Source organism: Thermobia domestica, chromosome 5 (assembly GCF_964235325.1).
Source record: "Thermobia domestica chromosome 5, izTheDome1.hap1.1, whole genome shotgun sequence".
Lineage (NCBI taxonomy): Eukaryota > Metazoa > Arthropoda > Insecta > Zygentoma > Lepismatidae > Thermobia > Thermobia domestica.
Window position 1 is genome coordinate 316,553,550 of NC_137458.1, and position 24,432 is coordinate 316,577,981.

The window sequence follows — 24,432 nt, forward strand, 5'->3', positions numbered from 1 at the left end:
AAATAACTGAGTGGGTTGAAAGAAAAAAATAACAGCATAGAATAAGTTTGAAATACACTCCATTCAAAAGTTTACTGTTATAAATTATGTCAAAATTGAGTGCATATGATATTTGAATTTCGCGATTTGTATTCCCTTAAAAATTGGACTCTTTAGAGTTAGATTTCTCAAACTGGAGGGGGGTATCCTAGGAGGACCACAAGAAGAATACACGGACTATCCGAAGGTAAGTGAAAATATAAATGTAATTAGGATCTGGTAACAGAAAAAATATATTTTAAATATTTTGAATTTCTTATTTTCGCAGATATATTTTTCTTTATACAGGGTGTTTGAAAATATCATCGACAACGTTTGGGAGGTGATTTCTGACACCAAGATAAGAAAAAGAAGTATAGACCAACTTGGATGCACAAATGCTTCCTTTCAGAGTTGTTGGCTGCCGAAAACATGAAAAACTAAACTTGAAAGATCCGTAGCTCCAAAACTATGGGACATACCTTAGTCGGGTCAACACTTCATTTCGGAACTAGTATGTGCCCTATCCAAATATCCAAGTTTCAGAATCCTACAGTATTTCCGCAACAATTTTTATAGACGTAGTTTCTGAGTACTTCAAATTATATACCCGTAGCCAAACTCCTTCTATAAAAATTGTTGCGTGATTACCTTAGAATTCTGAAATTTGTAATTTTGGATAGCATACATATTAATTCCTAAGTGAAGTCTTGACTCGACTACGGTAGGTCCCAGAGTCTCAGAGCAATGTACCTCTAAAGTTCATTTTATCATGTTTTTAGCAGCCTAGAACTCCGAAAGGAAGCATTTGTGCTCCCAGGTTGTTCTATATTTTTTGTCTTATCTTGGTGTCAGGAATCACCTCCCAAATTTTGTCGATGTTGTTTTGAAACACCCTGTATCGTTATTGTCAAGTATAGCAGAGAATAACGTCCACTACAAGCTTATTCTGCCGGGAATCGAACCAGGACCCCCCAGGGGTAAACGTCCTACCACTGAGCCATCGTCCCCCACTCTCGCTGCACATAAGAGAAAGGAACGAAACGAGATGTGTGGAACGGAAAAGTAATAAGGAAGTGAAGAATATTAGACTAGTATTGAAGATTAATGAAAAGAAGAAATGTGTAGAACGTGTTTGCAGAAAACGTTTATTCTGAGTGGAAGACAGGAAAAATACACACAGTTAGAAAGTAGAACAACATTGCAGTTGATGAATACTGGATGACTTCAAGAGGATATATATATAAGTCAAAAATACTGGTGCAGTCAACTCGCGGCATGCACCTCACTAGTATTAGTATTGTGCAATACTCACGTTTATTATAGTGGTTTGTTGGTGTTCCGTCCACGTGTTGATCACGTGCAGGTAGTATCATAACACGCGTCCAATATGTTGTTTTATAAACTTTCCTTTTCTGAATGAGATTCACGTGGCCTAGCTATTTATCGGAAGAACCGCTCATCAGAGCAAAAAAACCAATCCCCTCATTAGCCATGCGTCGATTCTAGATCCTAACCCACCCAACAGCTCCTGTCCAAATACACCTGTTGGTTTCACGCTCTTTAACCCAAGTGTGTAGATAGGAACGATGTGCAGCATGTGCTGATGATTGTCCCGGTGGATTGGGGAGGGGAAGGGGAGCAGAGAACCCGCCTGACTGCTCCGGATAGATGCAGTCTGAATCAATCCCTCTCCCCCTTCTTGCAACCTTCTCAGATGACTGCAGCAACCCTACCCGCCCCTATAACAATATAAACTAGCAATATCCCTCTTCAACCTTCCCCATCTACTCTCCTGTTTTCATTTACGCAGAAAGAAAGGAGGAAAAAGCGATAGCATTAACATGACAACACCACTAAATTTGCAGTGTCGTATAAATCCGGTAAGCGGTTTTGTTACGCACAGCCAGACGAATAATTAAGTCATTTACTTCCTATACGATTCCTTTTACTGATTACAAGTATCGATAACAAATGCGAGGATCAATTTCTTGTTAGTCAGAATTTCACAAAAACAGCAAGACACCTCAATTCTTTCATTTTTTTTTCACTTAAAAATGGAAAAAATGTCTTTTTAAGTAAGAGGAAAACTAGTTTTGATAATATGCTGATTAAACTAAGACATTTTAGGCCAACAATGTATTTTTAATTATTTTATGATACTGCAAATTAATTTTCATTTGATTTCTTAATACATAATACTCATGGGCAGAGACGTACACGGGGGTTGGATCCTGGGGTTCCGGATCATTTGCCCCGAAATCCTGACTTTTATGTAAATTTAGTCTAATTATAGGGGTAATTTTACAAATTTTAATATAATTTATCCTCATATTGAATTTGAAATCTCCCGAAATCCTTGGACCTCACGAAATAAATTCTTGCATATGACCCTGCTCGTGGACTATTCACTTATGTAATCCATACTTTTAAGTCCAAGACGATAGAGTAAAAATATAATACCCACACACAAACTATTCACTTTTTTTGTGCTGGATCATACTTTTTCTCTTTCAATCTTTAAGGTCGTCCCCATATTACGTAACGCGCAAGGGGGAGGGGGGGTTCGGCCTTGCGTTACGAAGTGTGACAAGGGGTAGGAGGGGGTTTACGTCTTCGTTCCTTAACACATATGTTTTTTGCTGTAATTTATATTTTTATTCTCAGATTTATATGCAATCATTTAAACAAATAATTTTATTCAGTTCTTTTCTTTTTTATAAATAAACTAGCAGAATACCAATTCTTTGTACGGGGAGAATACGTTTCATTTTCGACATAAAGGGCTCCAAATTGTCACTAATCAACTTAGGGACCCCAAAAATTATGAATTCGACACAAATATCGGCCATTTTAAATTATTTTTACATATCACCATCCACTTTAGAAGTACTAATAGGGCTTGAATTTGGATTTAAACTGCATCGGAAGTGTCACTGTTCATCTCAGCGACCCCGAAAACTATGGATTCGACACTAATATCGATCGCTTTCGATATCTCCCCCTCCCCATCTTCCAAGTTGCACCTTCAAAGTGAAATGATATAAACCATCCCAGGCTCGAATCTCATCTATGTTGAAAATCTTATTGAGATCGATCGGGTGATTCAAGAGTTATTTAGTTACAAACATAGTCACTTTCATGACTGGTGACGAATACTGCGTGTAGTATAATACAATAAAACTCCATTTTGTGGCTATCACAGTATTGCATTTACGACACACACTTTTCTGGAGTTAGTTGTTAGTGATCCTAACCACCGCTTTAAAATGCCCTCGCGTTCCCATTCGCATCGTTATTTCTGAGAATATTATTTAACACTTTTGATTTGAATCATTACCCACTCTTTTCTTCTAACAAGGGGTTTCCCATGTGCAACGGAAGAAACTCTTTTTCGTGAAATAATGTTTTCCGCGAAGGAACAATCCAAAATTTGCAGACCAAAATAAGATATTAAAACCCTAAATCGTCGGATATTCATATCGCACTGATTTTTTTAAATTTTATTTTTTTGATTTGAATATATTTCTGAAGAAATCGAGTTTATTCGCATTCCCACCCTGATAAAGGACAAGAAGAATTTGAAAAGGGGTAAACTGAAGTCCAAAGTCCAAAGAAGATGTTCGAAAACTTGTTCACAAACGAGATGTCCTTAATCCCTCACATATGCAACCACTTCGGAATCCGTAGTCGACGAGAAAGAGAACTTTTGCATCGTCGACACTGACAAACTTTAAATGCACGAAGCATCCTGGATCCCTGAAAAAGAGGTCAGTTCTTTAGATTCTGTTTCACCTGCCTTGTCTTCCTTGTCTTCTTGTCAGTATTTCCTCCTTGCCATCGTCTGTGACCTAAAAGGATGGGGAGCTCCTTCCTGGCTAAGCGGTTATCGTACGCGACTTTGGCGCGGGAGACCCGGGTTCGATTCCCGACGGTAACTCAAGTGGTTCGGAGTCCACGTTAATCAGAAGATCCACGTCTCATATAGCCTTGCTGCTAACGGGACGTAAAACTCAAAATCAACTGAACTAAAAGGATAGGTGCGATCTCCTTGGGAAAACAATGGTTAATTAAACAACCTTATGGGGTTAAAAAATTATTACGGTTCTACCATTTTCCAATATGGTACTTTGATTTGTTGGTGAGAAACACTACAAATATATTCTGAATTCAAGCATTTTGTAATACAAAGTTCTACCATTAAAAACATTTTTTTAATTATAACAACCCCCAAAATAAATAAAATCGGTGAAAACACAAAAATCAAAAAGTGTTACGTAACAAAGGTGGAGGGGTTCGACTTTGCGTTACGAAGTGTGACAACGGGGAGTGAGGGAGTAAAAATTGGTAAAAAATAACGTAACATAATAGGTGGACGGTCCCTTTTATTATTTTTTTGACTTGAGAAATATTAACAATATTCCTTCTGCTGTTATATCAAATGTGCTTTAGCACTCTCGATCGAAAATGTGTAAGAGCTTCTTCAGACCATCCATCCTGAGTCAGTTTTTTTTTCAAGTAGGGTTCCTCATTCACACCAGACGAATGCCGGGATGGTACCTAATACAATAGTCCTAGGCCGTTTCCTTCCTTCCTCATTTCTTTCTTCCTTTCCAATTAACCAGACACTGTGATCATCGAGGGACGTCATCCCTTATACGTGACGGGCTAACATGAATCCTAATCTGAAAGCCCAGAAAACTAATTCCCTAATCCTAATCCTAATGAGATGCTGTTGTCGTTACTTAAATATGTAAACAAATATTCAAAATATATTGCAGCTTTCTAATACATATTTATTTTTACCAATACAATATAAATTCTTCCTCATTATAACTGAAGTGAGTTTTATTATTATTATTATTATTATTATTATTATTATTATTATTATTATTAGTAGTAGTAGTAGTAGTAGTAGTAGTAGTAGTAGTAGTAGTTCTTTGGGGCATTTGCGGCTATAATGATGATTGTTCCCAATAAACATATTTAAATTTTAAAAAATAAATTATTATTATTATTATCATTATTATTACGGATGGAATCTGTAGATTTTCCTTCTAAAAATGAAATGAAATTTTTGAGTTTTACGTCCCACGGTTATGCCAGTTAGGCTAAAGGAGACGGTGATTATGAGAAATGAATGAAATGGTGGAATGAAGAAAGTGGGAGGAAACGGGAGAACTCCGAGGAGCAGGGTTTGAATTCAGGACCCCATGCACCAGAGGTGAACGCTCTGCCACTGAGCCACCGCGGCGCTGATTTTCCTTCTAAACGCACTCAACTTTTCTCTCAGTGAACTCAGAAAACATGCTCACTTATACTAGAACAATTTCAGCTAAAACCTTTCTGCATAAATTTCTGCCGACCCCATTAATATAGAAATACGGTATTGATAAAAGGTAGATTATCGAGAATGTTGATTGTATATCTAAAGTATTTATTTCAATACATGTTTTGTTCACGAGATAGATGCCCCCAATGTAGATACTGCTTTCGCCACTGACACAAAGATCATAACACTGAAAACGACCAGGTTATTCGAGGGTTCTATCCTCTGAATCTAAAGTAGCACAGGAACTGAAGAAAAAACAAAGGTTGGATCGGTTTTTCCTTAAAGAGTTAATTCCATGAAGGTTTACTGCGGTCTTAAGTAAATTATTATGAAGAAATACTCTTCCGCCAGCTGTTTAGTTTCTTCTAACAACAAGGGGAGGGGGCATGGTAGCTCAGTGGTAGAGTGCTTACCTCTGGTGCGTGGGGTCCCTGGTTCGATACCCTGCCAAGTAAGTTTGTGGTGGACATTATGTGCGTGGGTTTTCTCGGGTTACTTCCGTTTCCTCCCACTGTTTCATTCCACCAATACTTCCATCATCATTTACTTGCCCTTATCATCGTCTCCCTTAACCTAATGGGCATAACCGTGGGACGTTAAACAAAAATACATTTTTCCTTCTTACAATGTGTTCCTCCCGTAAAAAAATCGAAAAATAAAATTAGAATTGTTTAAGTAAATAATTAGTATGTGTGCTGCAAATCTTTCTCTCTCTCTCTCTCTTTCTTTCTTTCTTTCTTTTTCTTTTTAATTCAATTTTCCACTTCCTTAGGCTAAAGGATGATTTATTAAAGTGAATGATATGAAAGAACAGGTGGAATGAAAATGGAGGAAACGGAAAAATCCCGAGAAAACCCTCGTATATGAGAAGTTGTTCACTTTAAACCCAAATTACTTGAAATTAAACCAGGGATCTCTTGCACCAGAGGTAAATACTCTGCCACTACACCATTAGGCTCCATAACATAAATTGTCGTATGCGTTATTTAAACTCCTGCTTCTTCGGAATTTTAGCCCCTTTTTTAGCATCGAGGTTCCATGAAAGAAAGACCAATAGTTTAAAGTGTAATCCGAACAACCATTGTGATTCAAGTTATTTATGCTCTCCCATCGGGAATCGAACCACGCACGCACTAGCCACTAGACCCAGGGCTGGTTCTACCAAATGTAGAACACGTGCATTTGCACATGGCGGCGAAATCTGTCATAGCTATATTATTTAAAATAAATATTTCTTGTTGGAAACAGACTTCATGATGATGGTAGTTAAATTTACTAAGCTGATATTCTATTTGAATACTACATTCATAAATCATGTTTAGATCGCATTAGTTTAAGTTCAAATGGACAGCATGGACAGTATTAAAGCAAATGATCAAACAAATTCTAGCATGAATTGCATGATTGTTGTCAAATACAAGAACTCAATTCTCGAACAACAGCTGCTCCATTTATTATTTATCACAGTTTTGATATGAAACTAGTTTTGTCTTTGTCACAAAGACGTTCCTTATCATTGGAAGTGAAAACATTTTTTTAAAAAAGTTAACAGATGTAGAAGGAAGATCAAGAAATGAAGATAAAACAGCTAGTTGCACTGGGATTGCAAACAGATACATTGAGATTGAAGCTCGATATTGAATTCTATAAAAAGAATTACCATCTTTCGTCTGCAGGTATGTTTGCTTTATCTTTCACTAACATTATAGATCATAATTTAAAGAAAAAAGACACAACGAGAATGTATTTGTAGTGTTTAGGCCTCTCTGAGTGCGAGTGCTATTTCCCTCTAATTCGTTGTTCATGATGGGGTATCATACATAAAATCGTGGCTTTTAAGATTTGTTTTCTGTGGGGAGCTGCAAATGATCCAATTGCACGGGGTAGCAAATTGCCCTGTCTACTGTAGACCAGCAGAAAGAGCTGTTATGTAAACTCCTTTTCCTTTATGAAACTTAACAATCTTTCTCTCTGAATGCATTGTAATCTTTGTATTACGTAACATTTGATATTAACGAACTACGCAGATCTATTCAGAACCATAAATATGACAACTGTGTGTTTTTCTTGGCAACCATCAACCAACTAATATATATTTTATTGTATACTCTTTTTTTTTTAATTTCTTTTGTGGCCCCGTGTAGCGTAGTCGCTAACGCTATCATCTTTGGTGCGAGCGATCCCACGTTCGATTCCCGGTGAAGACACTCAGTCGATAAAGTTTAAGAGATTTTTCAGACTAGTCGTCCTGAATAAGGAATTTGTGGGTTTTCCTCATTCACATGAGGCAAATGCCGGGATTGTACTTAACACACAGGTCCCAGGCCGGTTCCTTCATCAATCCGTTCTTTGGATAGTGTCATCCGTCATACGTGACAAGCTAGCATGGCCATAGATGCCGAGAGCCCAGAAAACCTAATTCCTAATTCTCATTTCTTTTCTTGGTGGCTAGTATATCATTTAAAGCACTATGTGTCTTACATTAGTTAATTGGATAAATAGACAGCATGCACGCGCAGGTAAGAGAGATAATAGTACTTAGCCCAAGTGTTAGATATCCTACTCTATACACCCCACTCGCCTCTTAACAAGCGGGGCGTACGTCAGCTCACGTGCTACGGCTTTGAAAGTTGCTGACGGGGAAGCTTATCGCTTTCCAACGGGGTTTGGAAAAGGGGGAGGAGAGGGAGATTGTTGTATTCTCCAATGCTAGATCCTTTTCCTCTATGGATGAGTCGGGAGCCACGGTGACAATCTGACTGCGCGCTGTTTGAAGTTCGGGGGCTGAAGATCGGTGAATCTCAGAAATCGTCCATTGTCTGGTGACCGTCAGCTGGGCCAAACAGAAAATTCTCTCATACGAGAACCTCTCCTCCGTCATACTCGCACAACCAAATACTAGTTTTGCCATCCCGTTATAATTTTTACAAAGTGAATATCTCGGAACGAGAAAGGTTAATAACTAGTTAAAATTACCCAATATACCGTAATTACTTAAATAATGTTTTAATTTATTAACAGACCTGTAATAAGACTGTTTTACTACGCATATGCGCTATAAAAGCGTCTCTGTTTGGTTGGTTGGAATTTGATATCATTTGCAGCACAGAGGCTATATAAGACGTAGATCTACAGTTAAAGGTGGAATTTGAATCACCTTAATGCGTTCAGTTTCCAGATTCTTCCACCGGGAATCGAAACCCGGAACCCCATGCACCATAGGCGCACGCGCTTGGAATTAGACCAGCAAAGAGTTGCTATATAAAACTATTGTGTAAACATGACTGATAGAATGGCGTAGTGAATATTTTAGAGTACTTGCCTAGCGTTAAAAATGTCTTGGCTTCGATTCCAGTAGCCTCATTTAATTTTTCCACTTTTCCCTTAGTTTCTCCGGGACGGTACTCGAAATACAAGAACAGCCCTACCTTCTTCCATTTTCTTTTCCATTGTTGTTACTGTTATTAATTGTTAAAAGATTCCAGTGTAAAATTGGTCAGGAAGTCTATATGTCTATGAAGCTTGTTAAATGAATAAATTAGTAGTAATGCGTTAATTATTTGACATAAAGAGTGTCATGTTCAATCCCAGGTGAGAAGAGATTTGTGATTTTTTAAAAATATATCGTAAAAGTGGACTATTTCAAGATGCATCTCTATTCTTCTACGCTCAAGTCGCACACCTGGTGGAAAAGTGTTACAACTCAAACAAATGGAAATTTTGAGTTATCATCGCTCAAAAGAGAATATATATATACAGAGAGAAAAAATGAAATGAAACCTTTAAGGTTTACGTCCCACGGTTATGCCGGTTAGGCTAAAGGAGACGGTGATGATAAGAAATGAATAAAATTGTGGAATGAAGAAAGTGGGAGGAAACTGGAGAACCCCGAGAAAACCCACGAGCACGGTGTTTGTCCACCACAAAGTCTACACGGCGCGAGCTGGGATCGAACCAGGGACCCCAAGCACCGATTTCATTTTTCGATTAATTAATTGAGCTCCCTCGTGCCTAAGCGGTTAGCATGGAGACCTGGATTTGATTTCCGGCGAGAGCTCATGTGGTTCAGATCTCATGTCAAGCTATAGGTCCACGTCTGATATATCCTCAGTGCTGAAAGAGTCGCTAAACTCAAAAGCATCATTAGCATCATCGATTAATTAAGTGCATACAAACAACTCTGAATTGACATAATTGCAAATAAAAGTTGGTACTCTATTACAACTTAAATAGTATCCCTATACAATTCTTTTGGGGGTTACCCTATACCAGTGATGGGCAAACATTTTTAGGAGAGGGATCAAGCAAGGAGGGAGAACATTAGGCGGGTCAGGATTTTAGCATTAGAATTTAAATTTCTGGGCTTTCGGCATCTAAGGCCATTTAGCCCGTCACGTTTGCTAGCACACTATCCTGGGAAAGATAAGAAAGAAAGGATTTTAGAAGGAAGGAGACGGCCTGGGACGTATAAGTTACGTATCATCGCAGCAATTGCCTGGTGTGAATGAGGAAAACACAGGAAAACTTCATTCAAGGTGGTTAGGGATGCGCACGAGACGAGTCGAGACAGGACTTTCCAGACAAAATTCGAGACGAGACAGCCACAAATCTTGTCTCGTGCGCATCTCTAAAGGTGGTTGGCTTGAAAAAGCGTTTTACACTTTTCCGACCGAGTGTGCCCAATGGGAATCAAACTCGGGACATTAGGCGGGTCAATCTAATTTATTAAAATCAATTTTTTTCTAATGCTAATTCCTATTAATAACTGAAGTTTCTCATAATCTAGTTCGAACTGGAATGTTCTGATTCTTATCATGCCAGTCTGTATCTAATACAACTCTTTCGGAGTAACCCTATTCTTTTTTTTTAATTCGTCAGATTAGGAATCATGTCTCGAGCCGTAGTTTACCAATCATTATCTTATACCGTGAACAAAAGAAATTCGGAAAATATTTTCGTAATTCAAAGATGATTTGAGTTGTCTTCAACATATTACACAAAACGTGGCGATTTTTGGAGAGAAGAAATTTTAAAGAGAGATACTAACTTTTGCTTGCGACTGTACATTGTGGGATTATAATATTACATTATGTGTGATTATAATATTATTTGTACAAGTAATCTCTTGACTTGGTTAAAGTTGAATATTGATTTCATAACATGAGCTGCCCCAATTGGAACTTTTAACAATATCTGAGATGGCAACATTAGTTTTTCGCTTGTGTATATTTATAAGGATGAGATAGGGGCAGAGGAACAACGAAACCCTTAAAAACGTCTGGTGCATGTGCAAATTAATTCAGTTACAAATATTACCCACCACACAACAAGTCAGGTACTACACATCGACAACCGGTCGCTCTCTCCAGAAGTTGCTTTGCCCTGTTCAAGTGATGACCAGGGAATGACGATCTTGGAGAATTTTGTGTCGCACTATTACCATAACTTATCAATGTTTCCGATCGCCCACGGACTGTTGTTTACATCTTCCAAAGACCATGAGAAGGCCCTGCCGTCAGCGTTTCAGCCAAGGAAGTCGACTGCCGTCTCTGAATCTGGTGAGTCTCCCTGTAACGGAAGCGATCAGGTGACTCTGACTGGTGCTACCTCCAGTGATCAACAGGTGTCGCAGAAGAAAGTGGTGGCTGCTACGGAAATTCCGGCAGGAACTTTCTCTCTTGAGGTAGACGTAGCAACTTTACACCAAGTAGAAGTTCCGGTGAAAGAAGTAAGTTCTTTTTTTTTTATTATTCTTATTCTTATTGAATGGGATTTAAAGTTGAGATCGTGTTGCTAAAAGATCGTAATTTGTAGACTGTTTCCTAATGTTACAGATATTATAAAAATAAACACTCTGAAGTTTATTTAGAATGCCTAAGCTTCAACTTCAGTAAACTTTATTTGGCCTACTTGCCTACTTCGCTCAATATTGCGTATATTATTGTTTAAATGCTGAGTATTGTCTACTCTTTGTGTTTTCTTCCAAATCAGGTCTACATCGGAATTAAATAGATATTATATTTCAGTTAAGGTTCCTGTCGGTTCCCAGAAATTTAATAAACTATCTAAAAAAACAATATTAATCGACTTCAAAAAGCATAAAAAATAAAGTAATAAAAGCGCTGATAAGTAGAAACAAATAACTGCTCTAAGCGCTTAAAAGTTGGAAATAATTCATTACCATTATATGTGCCGACTTTAATATAGCGCTAAAAAGTAGAAAACAATAAAAACACTAAAAAGTAGACAATATTAATAGCACTAAAAAGCAGAAAATAATACTAATAAGTGCTTAAAAGCTGGAAATAATTCATTACCTTATGTATAAGAAAATGTGAAATCTGTGCCAAATTTTTTAAAAAGTATTATTACCAACTTTAATAAAAGTGCTTTAAAAAAGTAGAAAATAATAAAAGCGGTAAAGAGTGGTAAATATTAAAAGCTCTAAAAAGCAGAAAATAATCTATTACCGTTATATATTTAAAAATATTAAGGTCAGTGACATTTTGTTTTAAATATTACCAATTCTAGTAAAAGCGCTAATAACTAGAAAATAATAAAAGCGCTAAAAATGTCACAAAGCGCTAAAAAAATAGAAAATAATAATAATAAAGCTCTTAAAAGCAGAAAATAACTAATTACCATTATGTATTAAAAATATTGAAGACTGAGGCAAATCTTTTAAAAAATATATATTATTACAAATCTAACAAAATTGCTAATAAGTAGAAAATGATAAAAGCACTAAAAGTCGAAAATAATAATAATAAAGCACTTAAAAGAAGAAAATAATACATTACCATTATGTATAAAAATTTTGAAGTCTATGAAAAATCATTTTTAAAATATTATTGCCGACTTCAACAAGACCGCTAAAACGGAGGAAATAATAAAACTGATAAAAAGTAGAAAATAATTAAAAGCTCTAAAAAGCAGAAAATAATACTAATAAAATGCTTAAATACAGAAAATAACTCATTACCATTATGTATAACCAATTTTGGAGTCTGTGTCAAATCTTTTTTAAAAAACACTATTACCAACTTCAACAAAAGCTCTAAAAAGTAGAAAATAATAAACGCGCTTAAAAGTAGAAAATATTAAAAGTGTTAAAATGGAAATAATAATAATAATAATAATAATAATAATAATAATAATAATAATAATAATAATAATAATAATAATAATAATAATAATAATAATAATAATAATAATAATAATAATAAAGAACTTAAAAGGAAAAAATATTCATTACTATTATTATAAAAAAAATTGAAAAGAAAACGGTAAGCCCCACAAATTAAAACGTATAAAATTAGTTTCGAGTATAGTTTTATGAAACATTAACTTGTTTGACTTCGCACAAACTTTAACATTTTTTATATGTACGCACCAATAACGAATTATTTTCTGCTTTTAAGAGCATTATTATTATTATTGTGAAGAGCTTGTCAAATGACAAATGTGAAAATTGTATATACATCACATTATTCACAACGTTTAGTACGTCCTAACACAAAATGCTGATACATATAAATCTTTCACCCTAACTGATAGTTTATCGCTTACATCAAGATTTTGGATTTGGGGATCGAGAGCTGTAAATTTTCATGTTTTCGATCACGAAAATAACTCTTCCGCTATATAAAAACTGAGGATCTCGAAACTTCAGTGTGAGTTTCAGGAGAGTGATCAGCTAAAAGCCGTATTAGACAAGGGGAGTCTTCACTAAGCCTTACTGGCAGTAGTTAGGCCAGTATGCTTCAAATTCATCCAAATCCATGGAGGAACCATGTCCAGATTCCAGCAGATGAAAGGTACCAGTTCATTAATAGAAAAGTTAATGAGTGAAAGAGAGAGATTTATGTGCTGTCACATTTACTAAAGAGATACGCCACTACACATAACACTTTGTTTAAAGATATTAAATTCAAGTATCATATAGGGGGCATGGTAGCTCAGTGCTACAGCGCTTACTTCTGGTGCTTAGGGTCCCTAGTTCGATCCCCGGCCGATGGTGGACAACATCGGGTCCGTGAGTTTCCTCAGGGTACTCCCGTTTCCTCCCACAATCTCATTCCACCAACTCTTCCATAATCGCTCACTTGTTTTATTCATCCGTCTCCCGTATGCCTTGGCTCAAAGGGGATAATCATGGGACGTTAAACTGAAAGATTTCATTTCATTTCAAGTATCATGCAGGAACTCGATTAATGTTTAGGGCCGCGGTGGCTCAGTGGTAAAGAGCTCACCTCCGGTGCATGGGGTCCTTGGTTCGATCCCAGCTCGCGCCAAGTGAGCTTTGTGGTGGACAAACACCGTGTGCATGGGTTTCCTCGGGGTTCTGTTTCCTTCCACTTTCTTCATTCCACCATTCCATTCATTTCTCATCATCACCGTCTCCTTTTAGCCTAACCGGCATAACCGTGGGACGTAAAACTAAAGATTTCATTTCATTTCGATTAATGCAGTGTAAACAAGAAAATGCAGTCTTAAAGAATGCAACCTCTCGCTAAAATATAAAGTGTCTACTCCTCTAAAAATTATCCTTTAAGATTTTGCAGCAATTAATTGTAGTGTTTCTTAATTGAACTTTTTAATTTATTTGAATTATAATTCCTGAACATCAATCGGAGTTGATTCAATGTGTTTAAAACTAACCAACTGAATTTTCAAGTTTAACGTTCAAGTATTTGCCTGCGTGTTGGACTAACCAACTTCTCAGCCAAGTTATGTTGGTTGCCTACGAACCAGGCGTTCAACGGATCAACTATCACCCGAGTGGCATATGAGGTTGGAATGAGTCAAGTTGATCGCGTTTTAGAGAAAATCTCTGCATCTAGTTTTACGGATCATGATAAGTCAGCAAAGACTGGTGAATATAAATGTTTAAAACAAATCAGTGAATATGGAGTCGCTAGTAGTGGAGTGGGCATTAGTAATCAATAATGTCTTTAATTTAATTGTCCCATTCTCCTTAGATTTTAGCCTCAAGTAGGCTCGCACACAGAAATTTTTATTGGGGGGGATCCAATACTACAAGCCACTACGTCTATGTAGTATTGAACGGGTATTATTCTGCACCTGAAGAGACGATAAATAACTGTAAAATATTTCCACCTAGGTTTTTAGGTTAAATAATGATACAACTGGTTTGTTTTCATTAAAGAAAGAACACAAATGAAATGTAAGATCAAATTTTCCTGTTACATAAATAATGTTCCTGTTATACAATTACAGTTTATTGAGAACATGTACAAATGTACGTTGAGTTAAAAAGTTATCGGGGCGTCCAGACCCGATGGACCCTCCTGGGCTCAAGCAATAAGCCTAATTGATAAACATCTGTTTCATAGTTTTTTTTTCTTTTTTCTTTTGTGAACGTTATCATAGAACACAGACACCCACATACACACACAAAAGTATGTGTTCCCACGAGGCTATCAGTCATGTTTGTGGTCATCTCCATTTGATTCCCGGTAAGAGCTCATGTAGTTCGGATCCCACGAAAACTTGTAAGTGTACGTTTTATAGCCTCGGTGCTGAATGGGACACTAAACTCCATCCAAAAACAAAGATTATGTCATGTTGAATCTAATATATAAAAATAAAAGTGATCTTGTGGATGATCGCGTCACGAAGAAACAGCGAACCATTTGAAATGAATTTTCGGATAGAGTTATAACCTACCTCGAACTGGGCTTTTTATCATACTACTTTGACGAAATGAAATGAAATGAAATCTTTAAGTTTTACGTCCCACGGTTATGCCGTGTAGGCTAAAGAAGAGGTGAAGATGAGAAATGAATGAAATGGTGGAATGAAGAAAGTGGGAGAAAACGGGAGAACCCCTAAGAAACCCACGCACAAGATGTTTGTCCACCAGAAAGCTCACTTTACTTTTATGAAAGTACATACCGTAATGAGGGAGCGGGAGACCATAATTTATGCGAAAAATTGAGTATCTGATGAGCCCGTGAAGTTAGGAAGATTATATTCCAAACAGTTCTACCATTAAACATAGTTTTTTGTTGTAGTACCCTGCAAAATAAGCAAAATTGATGACAAGCAAAAATAAAAAAGTGTTACGTAACAAAGGGGGGACGGGTTCCGTCTTGCGTTATGAAGTGTGATAAAGGGGAGCGAGGGGGCAAGTGTAGTCAAAAATAGCGTTACATAATATGTAGACGACCCCTTATTCTTCTTTCTTAATCCATTGTCTCAAATAGAAAGATCGATAACACTTTTTTTTACACTCTTGCATGTCGAAATACAATTAAACATTCGCTTTTTATATCCACTGTTTTCTGTTACTATAATTGGCGAAGCTTGTGTTTATATATACTGATAGTTTGTGTTTACGTATGTGTTTATATTTATACAGACAAAAGTTCTGATATTTATTTATTTTATTTATTGAACAAAGTTCCGGATACAGCATAATTTTGCCATTTTGCACAGGGAAAAGTTAACAAGCAGAGAAAAATAAAAAAAGAGAAAAAATAAATTATCAACAACAACAACGCCAATAATATCAACAAATTGTGCAAAAGTAATGCGTTTAATTGCTCTTTCAAACATCAAGTAGCTTGAAAAAATGTCTACATCAGTTGTTAGATGTAGACTGTAGTTCAGTATTCTGTGAAAAAGAGGCCTCTGTATAATCGTCAACCTAGGGCGTGCAAGATGGAATAGGTGAGTATTCCTTGTTATCCAGAAAGGAACACGTAAGGATAATTCTTGAAGTAGGGTTTCCGATCTTAAGTTTCTATTAACTATTTTATGAAGAAATTCCGGGTCAGAGATATTTCTGCGTACTCAGAGAGTCTGGATATTAAGATATCGCAGCAGTTCCTCCTTAGATAATATTCGAAGTGCGGAAACACGAGAATGTACTATAGCAATACAGAAATTGAGAACAGACTCAAGTCTTAGAGAAATGTGTAGGTGAGGCCATGGCCCATATGGGAGAGTAGTATTCGATCTTGGGTGCTATTAGAGTTTTATAGAATGTTGTTAATGATGCCACAGTGCGTAGTTCAGTGAATCGGTAAAGAAGAACCAACATACGCATTAATTCCTTAACTATTGAGATGTAGTCAGAGAATGTGAGATTCTAATCAAAGATGCCACCAAGATCATTATGACTAGCAGAATATGTTATAAGGGAATCATAAATATGGTATTTGGAGGGAACAGGAGACTTTTTCAACCTAATTGTAATACTGTTATATTTCCTGCTGTTAAATTGTCACATTTCACACCAGTCTACAAGGTAATTTATGTCTTCCTGCAGGCCCTGGCGCAAATCCCGGGGGAATGAGGGAGACGTCCCCTCCAGTCTTGGAACTGGAGGGACTATCCACCCCCAATAATCCGATTTAAAATGTGTTTAAAAAATGTTGATGACAACTCTGCTCCCTGATCCTCCACAGGATTGCTTTTCAATTTCACAAATATTTTGAGCATCGCTTAACAAAAAAAAAAAAAAAATGATCTTACTCGTCTCTCTCCCCCCATGTTGAAGACAGATTTGCGTCGCTCGCTGCAGGTCAATAGTGTCGTGGAAGCACGATATTTCTATATATAATTTACAATCGCCAGTAAAAATATAAATGCTTTGTAGTAGATCTTAAGCAAGTAACAGAAAGAATGTCCTGTACAATGTTCAAATTTATTAGAAACAGTATATTACACAAAAGCAGTAATTCGAAATGTTCATTTTGCATAGCAACAGTAGTGGATCGGGGATTTTTAGACAGCCAGTATTTGTTATTCGACGCTTCTGCATGATGTTGCTCCCGTCCTTAGCCCAATGTGTTTTATTTCTTTGATATTTTATAAGTAAACTCTAGCCAAATAGTACACCTTTCAAAGGTTTGAGTTATAACATGACAATTCAATAAATTGTTACTTTTTTTTTATTAGTCACGAAGTTTAATAAGGTTCGTCTCAGTTTAGTGGCTATCATCCTCTCACAGAACGGAATATCTTAACAGGAATTGACTTACCAAATATTAATGAAATCAAAGGCAAGTGATACCTATTTAAAAATTGGAGCGCGGAGGCTCAGTTGTAAAGTGTTTCTCTCGGGGTCCCTAGTTCGATTCCCAGACAAGTAAATTTGGGGTGGACAACATCGTGTCCGTGGGTTTTCTCGGAATTTTCCATTCCTCCTACGTTTTCATTCCACCAATTCTTCCATTATAATTAACTTGCCTTCATCATCGGCTCCCTTTGCTTTCAAGGCATAATTGTGGGAGTTTAAACTGAAAAGGAAGGTTTCATATTTAAAAATTGGTATATACATTGTAGACTTCCAAGTCAAGTTTTACAAAAAGCAGCTCAGCATTGTTACTTTTATACCTTTTGTACACCAATGTTTGAAGAAAACGAAAGTGAAGATACAGAAATTAGGGGGAAACGCGTAGGGATGCGCACGAGACGAGTCGAGACAGAATTTTCCTGACAAAATTCGAGTCGAGACACGGCTCTTCCAATAGGAAAGTATACATTTTTCGAGTCGAGACATCACTTTTACAGCACATTTTCGAGACGAGACAGCCACAAATCTTGTCTCGTGCGCATCTCTAGAGACGCGGAAGACAAATTAACCATTTACTACTTAATGAATGAGGAAAATCTACAGTAAGGATACAGAACTTGAACTCAACTTTATCATAACTTTTTCTTCAATCACTTTACATTGATTTGAGACTTACATATTTTACCCTATTTTCCATTGAGAAGTACCTGTACTTCAAAAAGGAAAGAACTTTACACGAGAATTGAATTCAAATTAATTGTAACATGGACCACAGCCAACACTTCATTCTGTTTCAGGCCTGTTTCCGTTTTTGTTCACGGGGGTCTAGGGGGGCCGGGCCCTCCTAAAGCTTTACGGCCACCCTAAGATTTTCACGGTAGGATTGCAAATGAACTATAATATGGTGATGAACTATAATATGGTTAGGTGGGACTTCCCCTACATTTTAGGGCCAAGAATTTTAAGAATGATAAAAAAATCATTAAAAGATTGTGATCTTGACCAATAATTAGTTTTTGGATTAGGGTCCACAAAATTTTTGAACGGCCCCTAAATTGAGTTTTTTTTTTTTTTTTTTTTTTTTTTTTACGGAATAAGCACATCATACTGAGTTAACTGATAGTTTGGGTTTGGCTACACTAGGTATATGTAGTTCTCCAGATATAAGGCCTACAAGAAATTTTTGACTGAAATACGGTGTATATTGGATTTTTGGATCCAAAAAATGTACTAAGAAAAAATACAATACACTTCGGATAATCCGGTACATACAGGACTTGGCCAATGCCGATTACCGGAAATGCAGGACTATCTCATAGTATCTCCCGCGATCGCTAAACACTAAGTCGTGAACTGAATATAGCTATAACATAACGTTTGACACCGAATAGTGTTAAAATTTCCCTCTACTGAAACCAGAAGTTATAGATAGGGATGGGCACAAGTCGAGCTAAAACTCGATTCGACTCGAAACTCGAAACGAATTCGAGTCGAGTCAAAGGTACTTTTCTCGAATCGAGTTCCATGCTGAGTCACTGTTTTTAGTTCGAGTTTCGAGTCGAGTCAGGTTTGATAAATGGCTCGCTCGTTCAGCTCGTTTTAACTCGTTTTGAAATCATTACCTGATTAGACTGGAAAGCGAAAGCCATGAGAAATGTAAGCAGTAATGTGGAATAAGTTTAGTGTTGCTCACGAGATGGGACACTGGTCGCATCTCGTCTCGTTTCAATTAACGAGACGACAATGGATTTTTATAACTAGACAGCTTCAAATGTTGTGAACACCAATATAAGTATATACTGTTGTTCTTACCATCAAGGCTGAGACATGCACGGTTCAAGTTCTGAGCCCAAGCAGAAGCCCAACCCGGGTAGTGATGCCAACTGGCTCCGTTCGGTTCAACTGTGCAAACAGTTCGAGCAGCGCGGTTGGGATGAGCCATCGATTCAGTTCAGTTTAGCCATTGGCTCAAGCCGGCTAGGTTGGATAAACTGTCGGCTCGATTCGATAGTGAATGAGCTGTGAGCCGAGCCACTCGAGCCGTTGACAACCCTAAACCTGGGCCGAACAGTTTTGAACATGTTTGGCCGGCGTCCTATAAGTTTTAGGCCTAACAAATTTTGCCTCGATCCCGAATACTTCCTCCTCCGGAACTCAACCCAGAATATCGTGAACGATATCCTTGCCTCCTTGGCTTCACGAATACCGAGGTCAGTAGTCAACTGTTTTTTAGTATTCAGCTACAAACGGCCTATCTTTCATGTTTATACGCTGTGTTGTTATAATAATAATAATAATAATAATAATAATAATAATAATAATAATAATAATAATAATAATAATAATAATAATAATAATAATAATAATAATAATAATAATACAAGTAATAATAATAAGTTGTAGTAGTAGGCCCAGTAATAAGTATCATTGATAATAATTATATTGTCTATGTAGGATCCTTGAAAAAGTACTTGAAACTACACATATCATTTGGCTCGTTTTGGCTCGACTCGACTCGAAACTCGAGTCGACTTGGACGAAATTTTTCGAGTCGAGTTCTCGAATCGAGCTCAAAGATTTCTATTTCGAGTCGAGTTTCAATGAAAACTCGCTCGAACTCCCATCAAGAACAATAGGATAATCATTTCAACTCAAATACAATCAAAACTTAATTTTAAATCTACATTTTAAGGAATTCAGACATATAAAGAATTACTGTACTGTTGTAGATCTACAACAAATTAGACAAAGAAGAAAAAATCGTCATGCCGGTGCCGCACTATCGAGCCTTCCGTACTGTTGGACGCCGGACTAGCGGAAGTCTACTGTACATGTAACAAGCCTATTTAATGTTCATTTGAGGTTAAGTGTTAACGTATTAAACGTTAAGTATAGGTAATGTATACTACTACTGATAAAGATTTTATTCAAAATCAACGAGGGGCTATTGTTTTCTGCTATTGAGAATCTCATTTCTAGTGTTACAGAACTATGACTTAATTTTTAGAGTCTAAAATTCAGGAAGATGTTGTTATTAATATAATGATGTGTTTTCTTTTTAATATTTCAGGTTGCGATTGAAGTTGTTGGAGATAAAATGGTTTCTTTGTGTACTGCTGCGTGGCTTCCACTTCTACAGTTTGCAGATGACTGTCATAGCATGAATGTAAGACTCCAGCGAGGACAGAGTAGTGCTTCAGTGGTCCTACAATCCACGCGACAGATTAAAACAGGAGAGATTCTGAAAATGTGGTTCTCAGAGGAATTAGTAGCCATCTTAGGAGTGCCATTCTTAACTCCCAGAAATATACAAGGTATGCATAATTGTTTAATTATACTAGGATCCATTTTAGAGGATCCATAATGATTAGAGTGTTGGACTCATGTCCTCGTGATTTCGGTTCAATTTCCGACCTGTGCTTCCCAATTTTCGGCGTCCACTCAGCATCTTAAGAGTCTTCATCCCGGCGAAATTAAAATACCGATAATTTTACAGTAATTATGTGATATCTTCAAATAGATAAAAGATAATCGAAATGTGGAACAAGAGCGCCCTAGACAATATTATTTTACATGAGAAACCGTTATCACGACTCACTTATCTGCTTTCGATTTCGAGCCAATTTGAAAATCGGCATTTATTTTCGCGTTTCTAAACAGCTGAAAACGGAAAGCCATTAGGTGACTTGTGATAACGGTACCTCACGCAAAATAATATTGTCTAGGGCGCTCTTGTTCCATATTTCAATTATCTTTTATCTATTTGAAGATATCACATAATTTGTGTAAAATTAGCGGTATTTTAATTTCACCCGGATGAAGACTCTTAAGGCAAACTGGGGAATCACGTGAATAAAAGACATGATGACCATTAGATCTAGAAAGCTCTTGATACGCCTGTTACAGACAGGACGACGAACAGCGAGCTGAGAACGTGTTCGTAGCTAATCTGAACGTAGTTCATCCAATTGCTTACAGATGGCGTTTGAGTGGCTCAGGCCCACCAAAAAGCGCTGTTACATCAAATGGTTTGGTAGTTAGGATTTCTTTTCCTTGGAGTGTGTTCTATACCCGAACTTCTCATGCACCAATTAAGTTTTTGTGATGTATTTGGCGAAAGCTCTCAGGGCCTCGAACCACAGACACAGTTCTTGTATTTGTTGAAATTCCAATTCTAGGTACAGCCAATCATATTCGCGCAATGTCGAGAAAGAGTGGTGCCGTTGTCGGTATCGCTTTTCACAAGCAAATAATTGGCGTGGGAGAACCGGGTTCGATTCCCGGCGGGAGCTCCTGTGGTTCGGATTCAACGTTAACTAGTAGGTCCCGTCTGATATAGCCTCGCTGTTGAAACGGACGTTAAACTCAAAATCAACTCAACAAGCAAATAAGAAGAAGTGTTTTCTGCTTATCAAACTTTACAGAAAAAAAATAAAACACGTAATATGTACTCAGAAGCGATGTTTGGGGAGTGGCCAATGAGGCAACCGCCCCCGTCCAAGAAGTAGATACATTTCCCCCCATAAGAAACCGTTGTTCATAAAAAGGAGAATATTTAATAATAAATATAGGCAGACGCGGATTCAAGGGGGGCTATAGTCCCCCTTGACGCTCAGGTATACACTGGATAAAATGGGCTCAATCCTGCTTTACACTGGATAAAACGGCAAACTATGGTTTAGCCCCTCCCTTGATCATATCCTGGATCCGCCACTGAATATATCGGTATAGGAAGTAAAGTCAAGCATCTGAAAAAGTTGCTTACTCCTTTATTGGCTTCAGAAGTAGCATGTCGGCGCTCGAGTATTCTGGCCCAGCGGGGTCATTATTAGCACGAGGCCCCGCGCGCATCTAACGCCACTTCTGTAAGTACTGATTCAAGAAAAGTTAAGGGAGTACGGTGAATCAGTGGTAGAGTGCTTACCTCTGGTACGTGGAATCACTGGTTAGATCCCCGGACAAGTTAGTTTGTGATGGAGAACATCATGTCTGTGGGTTTTCTCGTGGTACTCCCGTTTTCTTTCATACAGGCGCGCATCCAAAATTTTTGTTTGTAGGGGTCCAAGGTTTGGGGGGTCTAAGAATACAAGACACTACGTTTATGCTGTACAGACCGAGTATTATTCTACAGCAGAAGAAAAAAAAAGTAACGTTTAAGTACTGACAGCTATATTCTCACGAAAAATGATCAAATTAGATTACTTTTATCAGAAAAGAAACAGTACAGATAATCAGTAAGGTGTATTCCTTACTTAGTCCATATCAAGTAGACCCTATTTCTCGACTAACTAGTATAGTTCTACTAAGAAAGAGTACAAATGTATATCGAGTTACTATGTTTTGGGGAGGGGGAGAAAGAGAGTCCGCCCCTGCTCTCTTATTATAATTCCATCAATTCTATCATCATCATTCACTTGCCTTAAGAGGCCTAATCACTGCGAAATTAAAATACCGCTAATTTTACAGTAATTATGTGATATCTTCAAATAGGTGAAAGATAATCGAAATGTGGAGCAAGAGCGCCCTAGACAATATTATTTTGCATATAGTACCGATATCACGAGTCATCTAGTAGCTTTCCGTTTGCAGTTACTTAGAAACGCGAAAATAAATGCCGATTTTCTAAATGACTGGAAATCGAAAGCAGATAAGTGAGTCGTGATAACGGTATCTCGTGTTAAATGATATTGTCTAGAGCGCTCTTGTTCCTCATTTCGATTATCTTTTATCTATTTGAAGATGTCACATAATTACTATAAAATTAGCAGTATTTTAATTTCGCCATGATGGGGCCTCTTTAATCACCTGTCTCCCTTAGTCTAAAGGACATAATCATGGGACGTCAAATTGAAAGATTTCATTTCATTTCCAAACTAAATTAAACAATGATTTTTTTTTCTGACATTAAAAATTTGATTCCAAACCAAAATACTGTTTTCCTACTTATAAATGTGAGAAAATGGTCTTTCAAATAGGTCTGTTTTATTATTATTATTATTATTATTATTATTATTATTATTATTATTATTATTATTATTATTATTATTATTATTATTATTATTATTATTATTATTAAAGGGACTGTATGTATATTTGGAATACAAGGAAAAAATAAATTTGGTAGCTTGTGTTGTTCATTAATTACGACAATATTGAACGATAATTTCAAGTTAGAGGTTAATAATATATATTTTTTTCTTTTCATAGGTGAACGTCGCTACGTCTGTCATAAATGTTCCCGCCATTTCGAAGTGCCAAACCCTCTGAAGATTCATCTCACTTTGGATTGTGGGCGTCTCAGCGTCGCTCGATTGTGGCTGCGGCTACAAGAGAATCTGCGTCTTCCCTCTTTTAGTGTTCCGCTTCCGAAGCCCCACCCTGAAGCCACAACAACGGCCCATCACACGAACTCTGCTTTCACTCCATGGCCCAGGCGACCCAGGAGAACTCTTATCAGTCAAGTGATGCAGCCGTTTCTCCCTCCAGGCCATCCTTCGCACTCCTTCCCTACGCTCCTCAGCACGCTGCCATTGGTCGAATCTTCCATCCTGGCTCCACCCTCTAGTTACTCAGCAGCCGAATCTCTGCACTCACACGCCGAGATGGAGACGCTTGTCAGCAATTTGGGGAAATCTAAGCAAGGTCATCTATGCATCTACTGTGGCAAGATCTACTCCAGAAAATACGGACTGAAAATTCATATCAGGTAAGTGTTCATGTTTCTCTCAATTTGTACGTAAAAAATCACTGGCGATTCTTGAATAGTGGTGCCTACGAGACTAGATTTGGGCCTATCTCGTCTCGAAAATGTATTGTCTTTTCTCGTCTCGAAAAGTATATTTCTTCCTATTGGAAGATCTGTCTCGTCTCGCTCATTGGCAACACTATTCTTGAGACGGTTCTCAGATTTTTCAAACAGAAGTAGAATTTTCTTTTAACGATTTTTAATGGGGAAAAGATGTAATGTTTAGAATTTACCATAATATTTCACACAGTAACGTGCAGTGGCGTATTTAGGGGGCTATCGGGATAAAAA

At 37.2% G+C, this 24,432-nt stretch overlaps 1 protein-coding gene across 1 annotated transcript; it reads left to right on the forward strand.

The window, feature by feature from the left end:
• Positions 1–10,531: 10,531 nt before the first annotated feature.
• On the forward strand, positions 10,532–24,102 carry Prdm13 (PR/SET domain 13; the record flags this gene model as incomplete). The annotated part of the gene is given in 3 exon segments (XM_081757315.1): positions 10,532–11,078; positions 20,467–20,710; positions 23,604–24,102. Coding segments are annotated over 3 exon segments (1,067 nt in total), but the record flags the coding sequence as incomplete, so codon positions are not given.
• Positions 24,103–24,432: the final 330 nt, after the last annotated feature.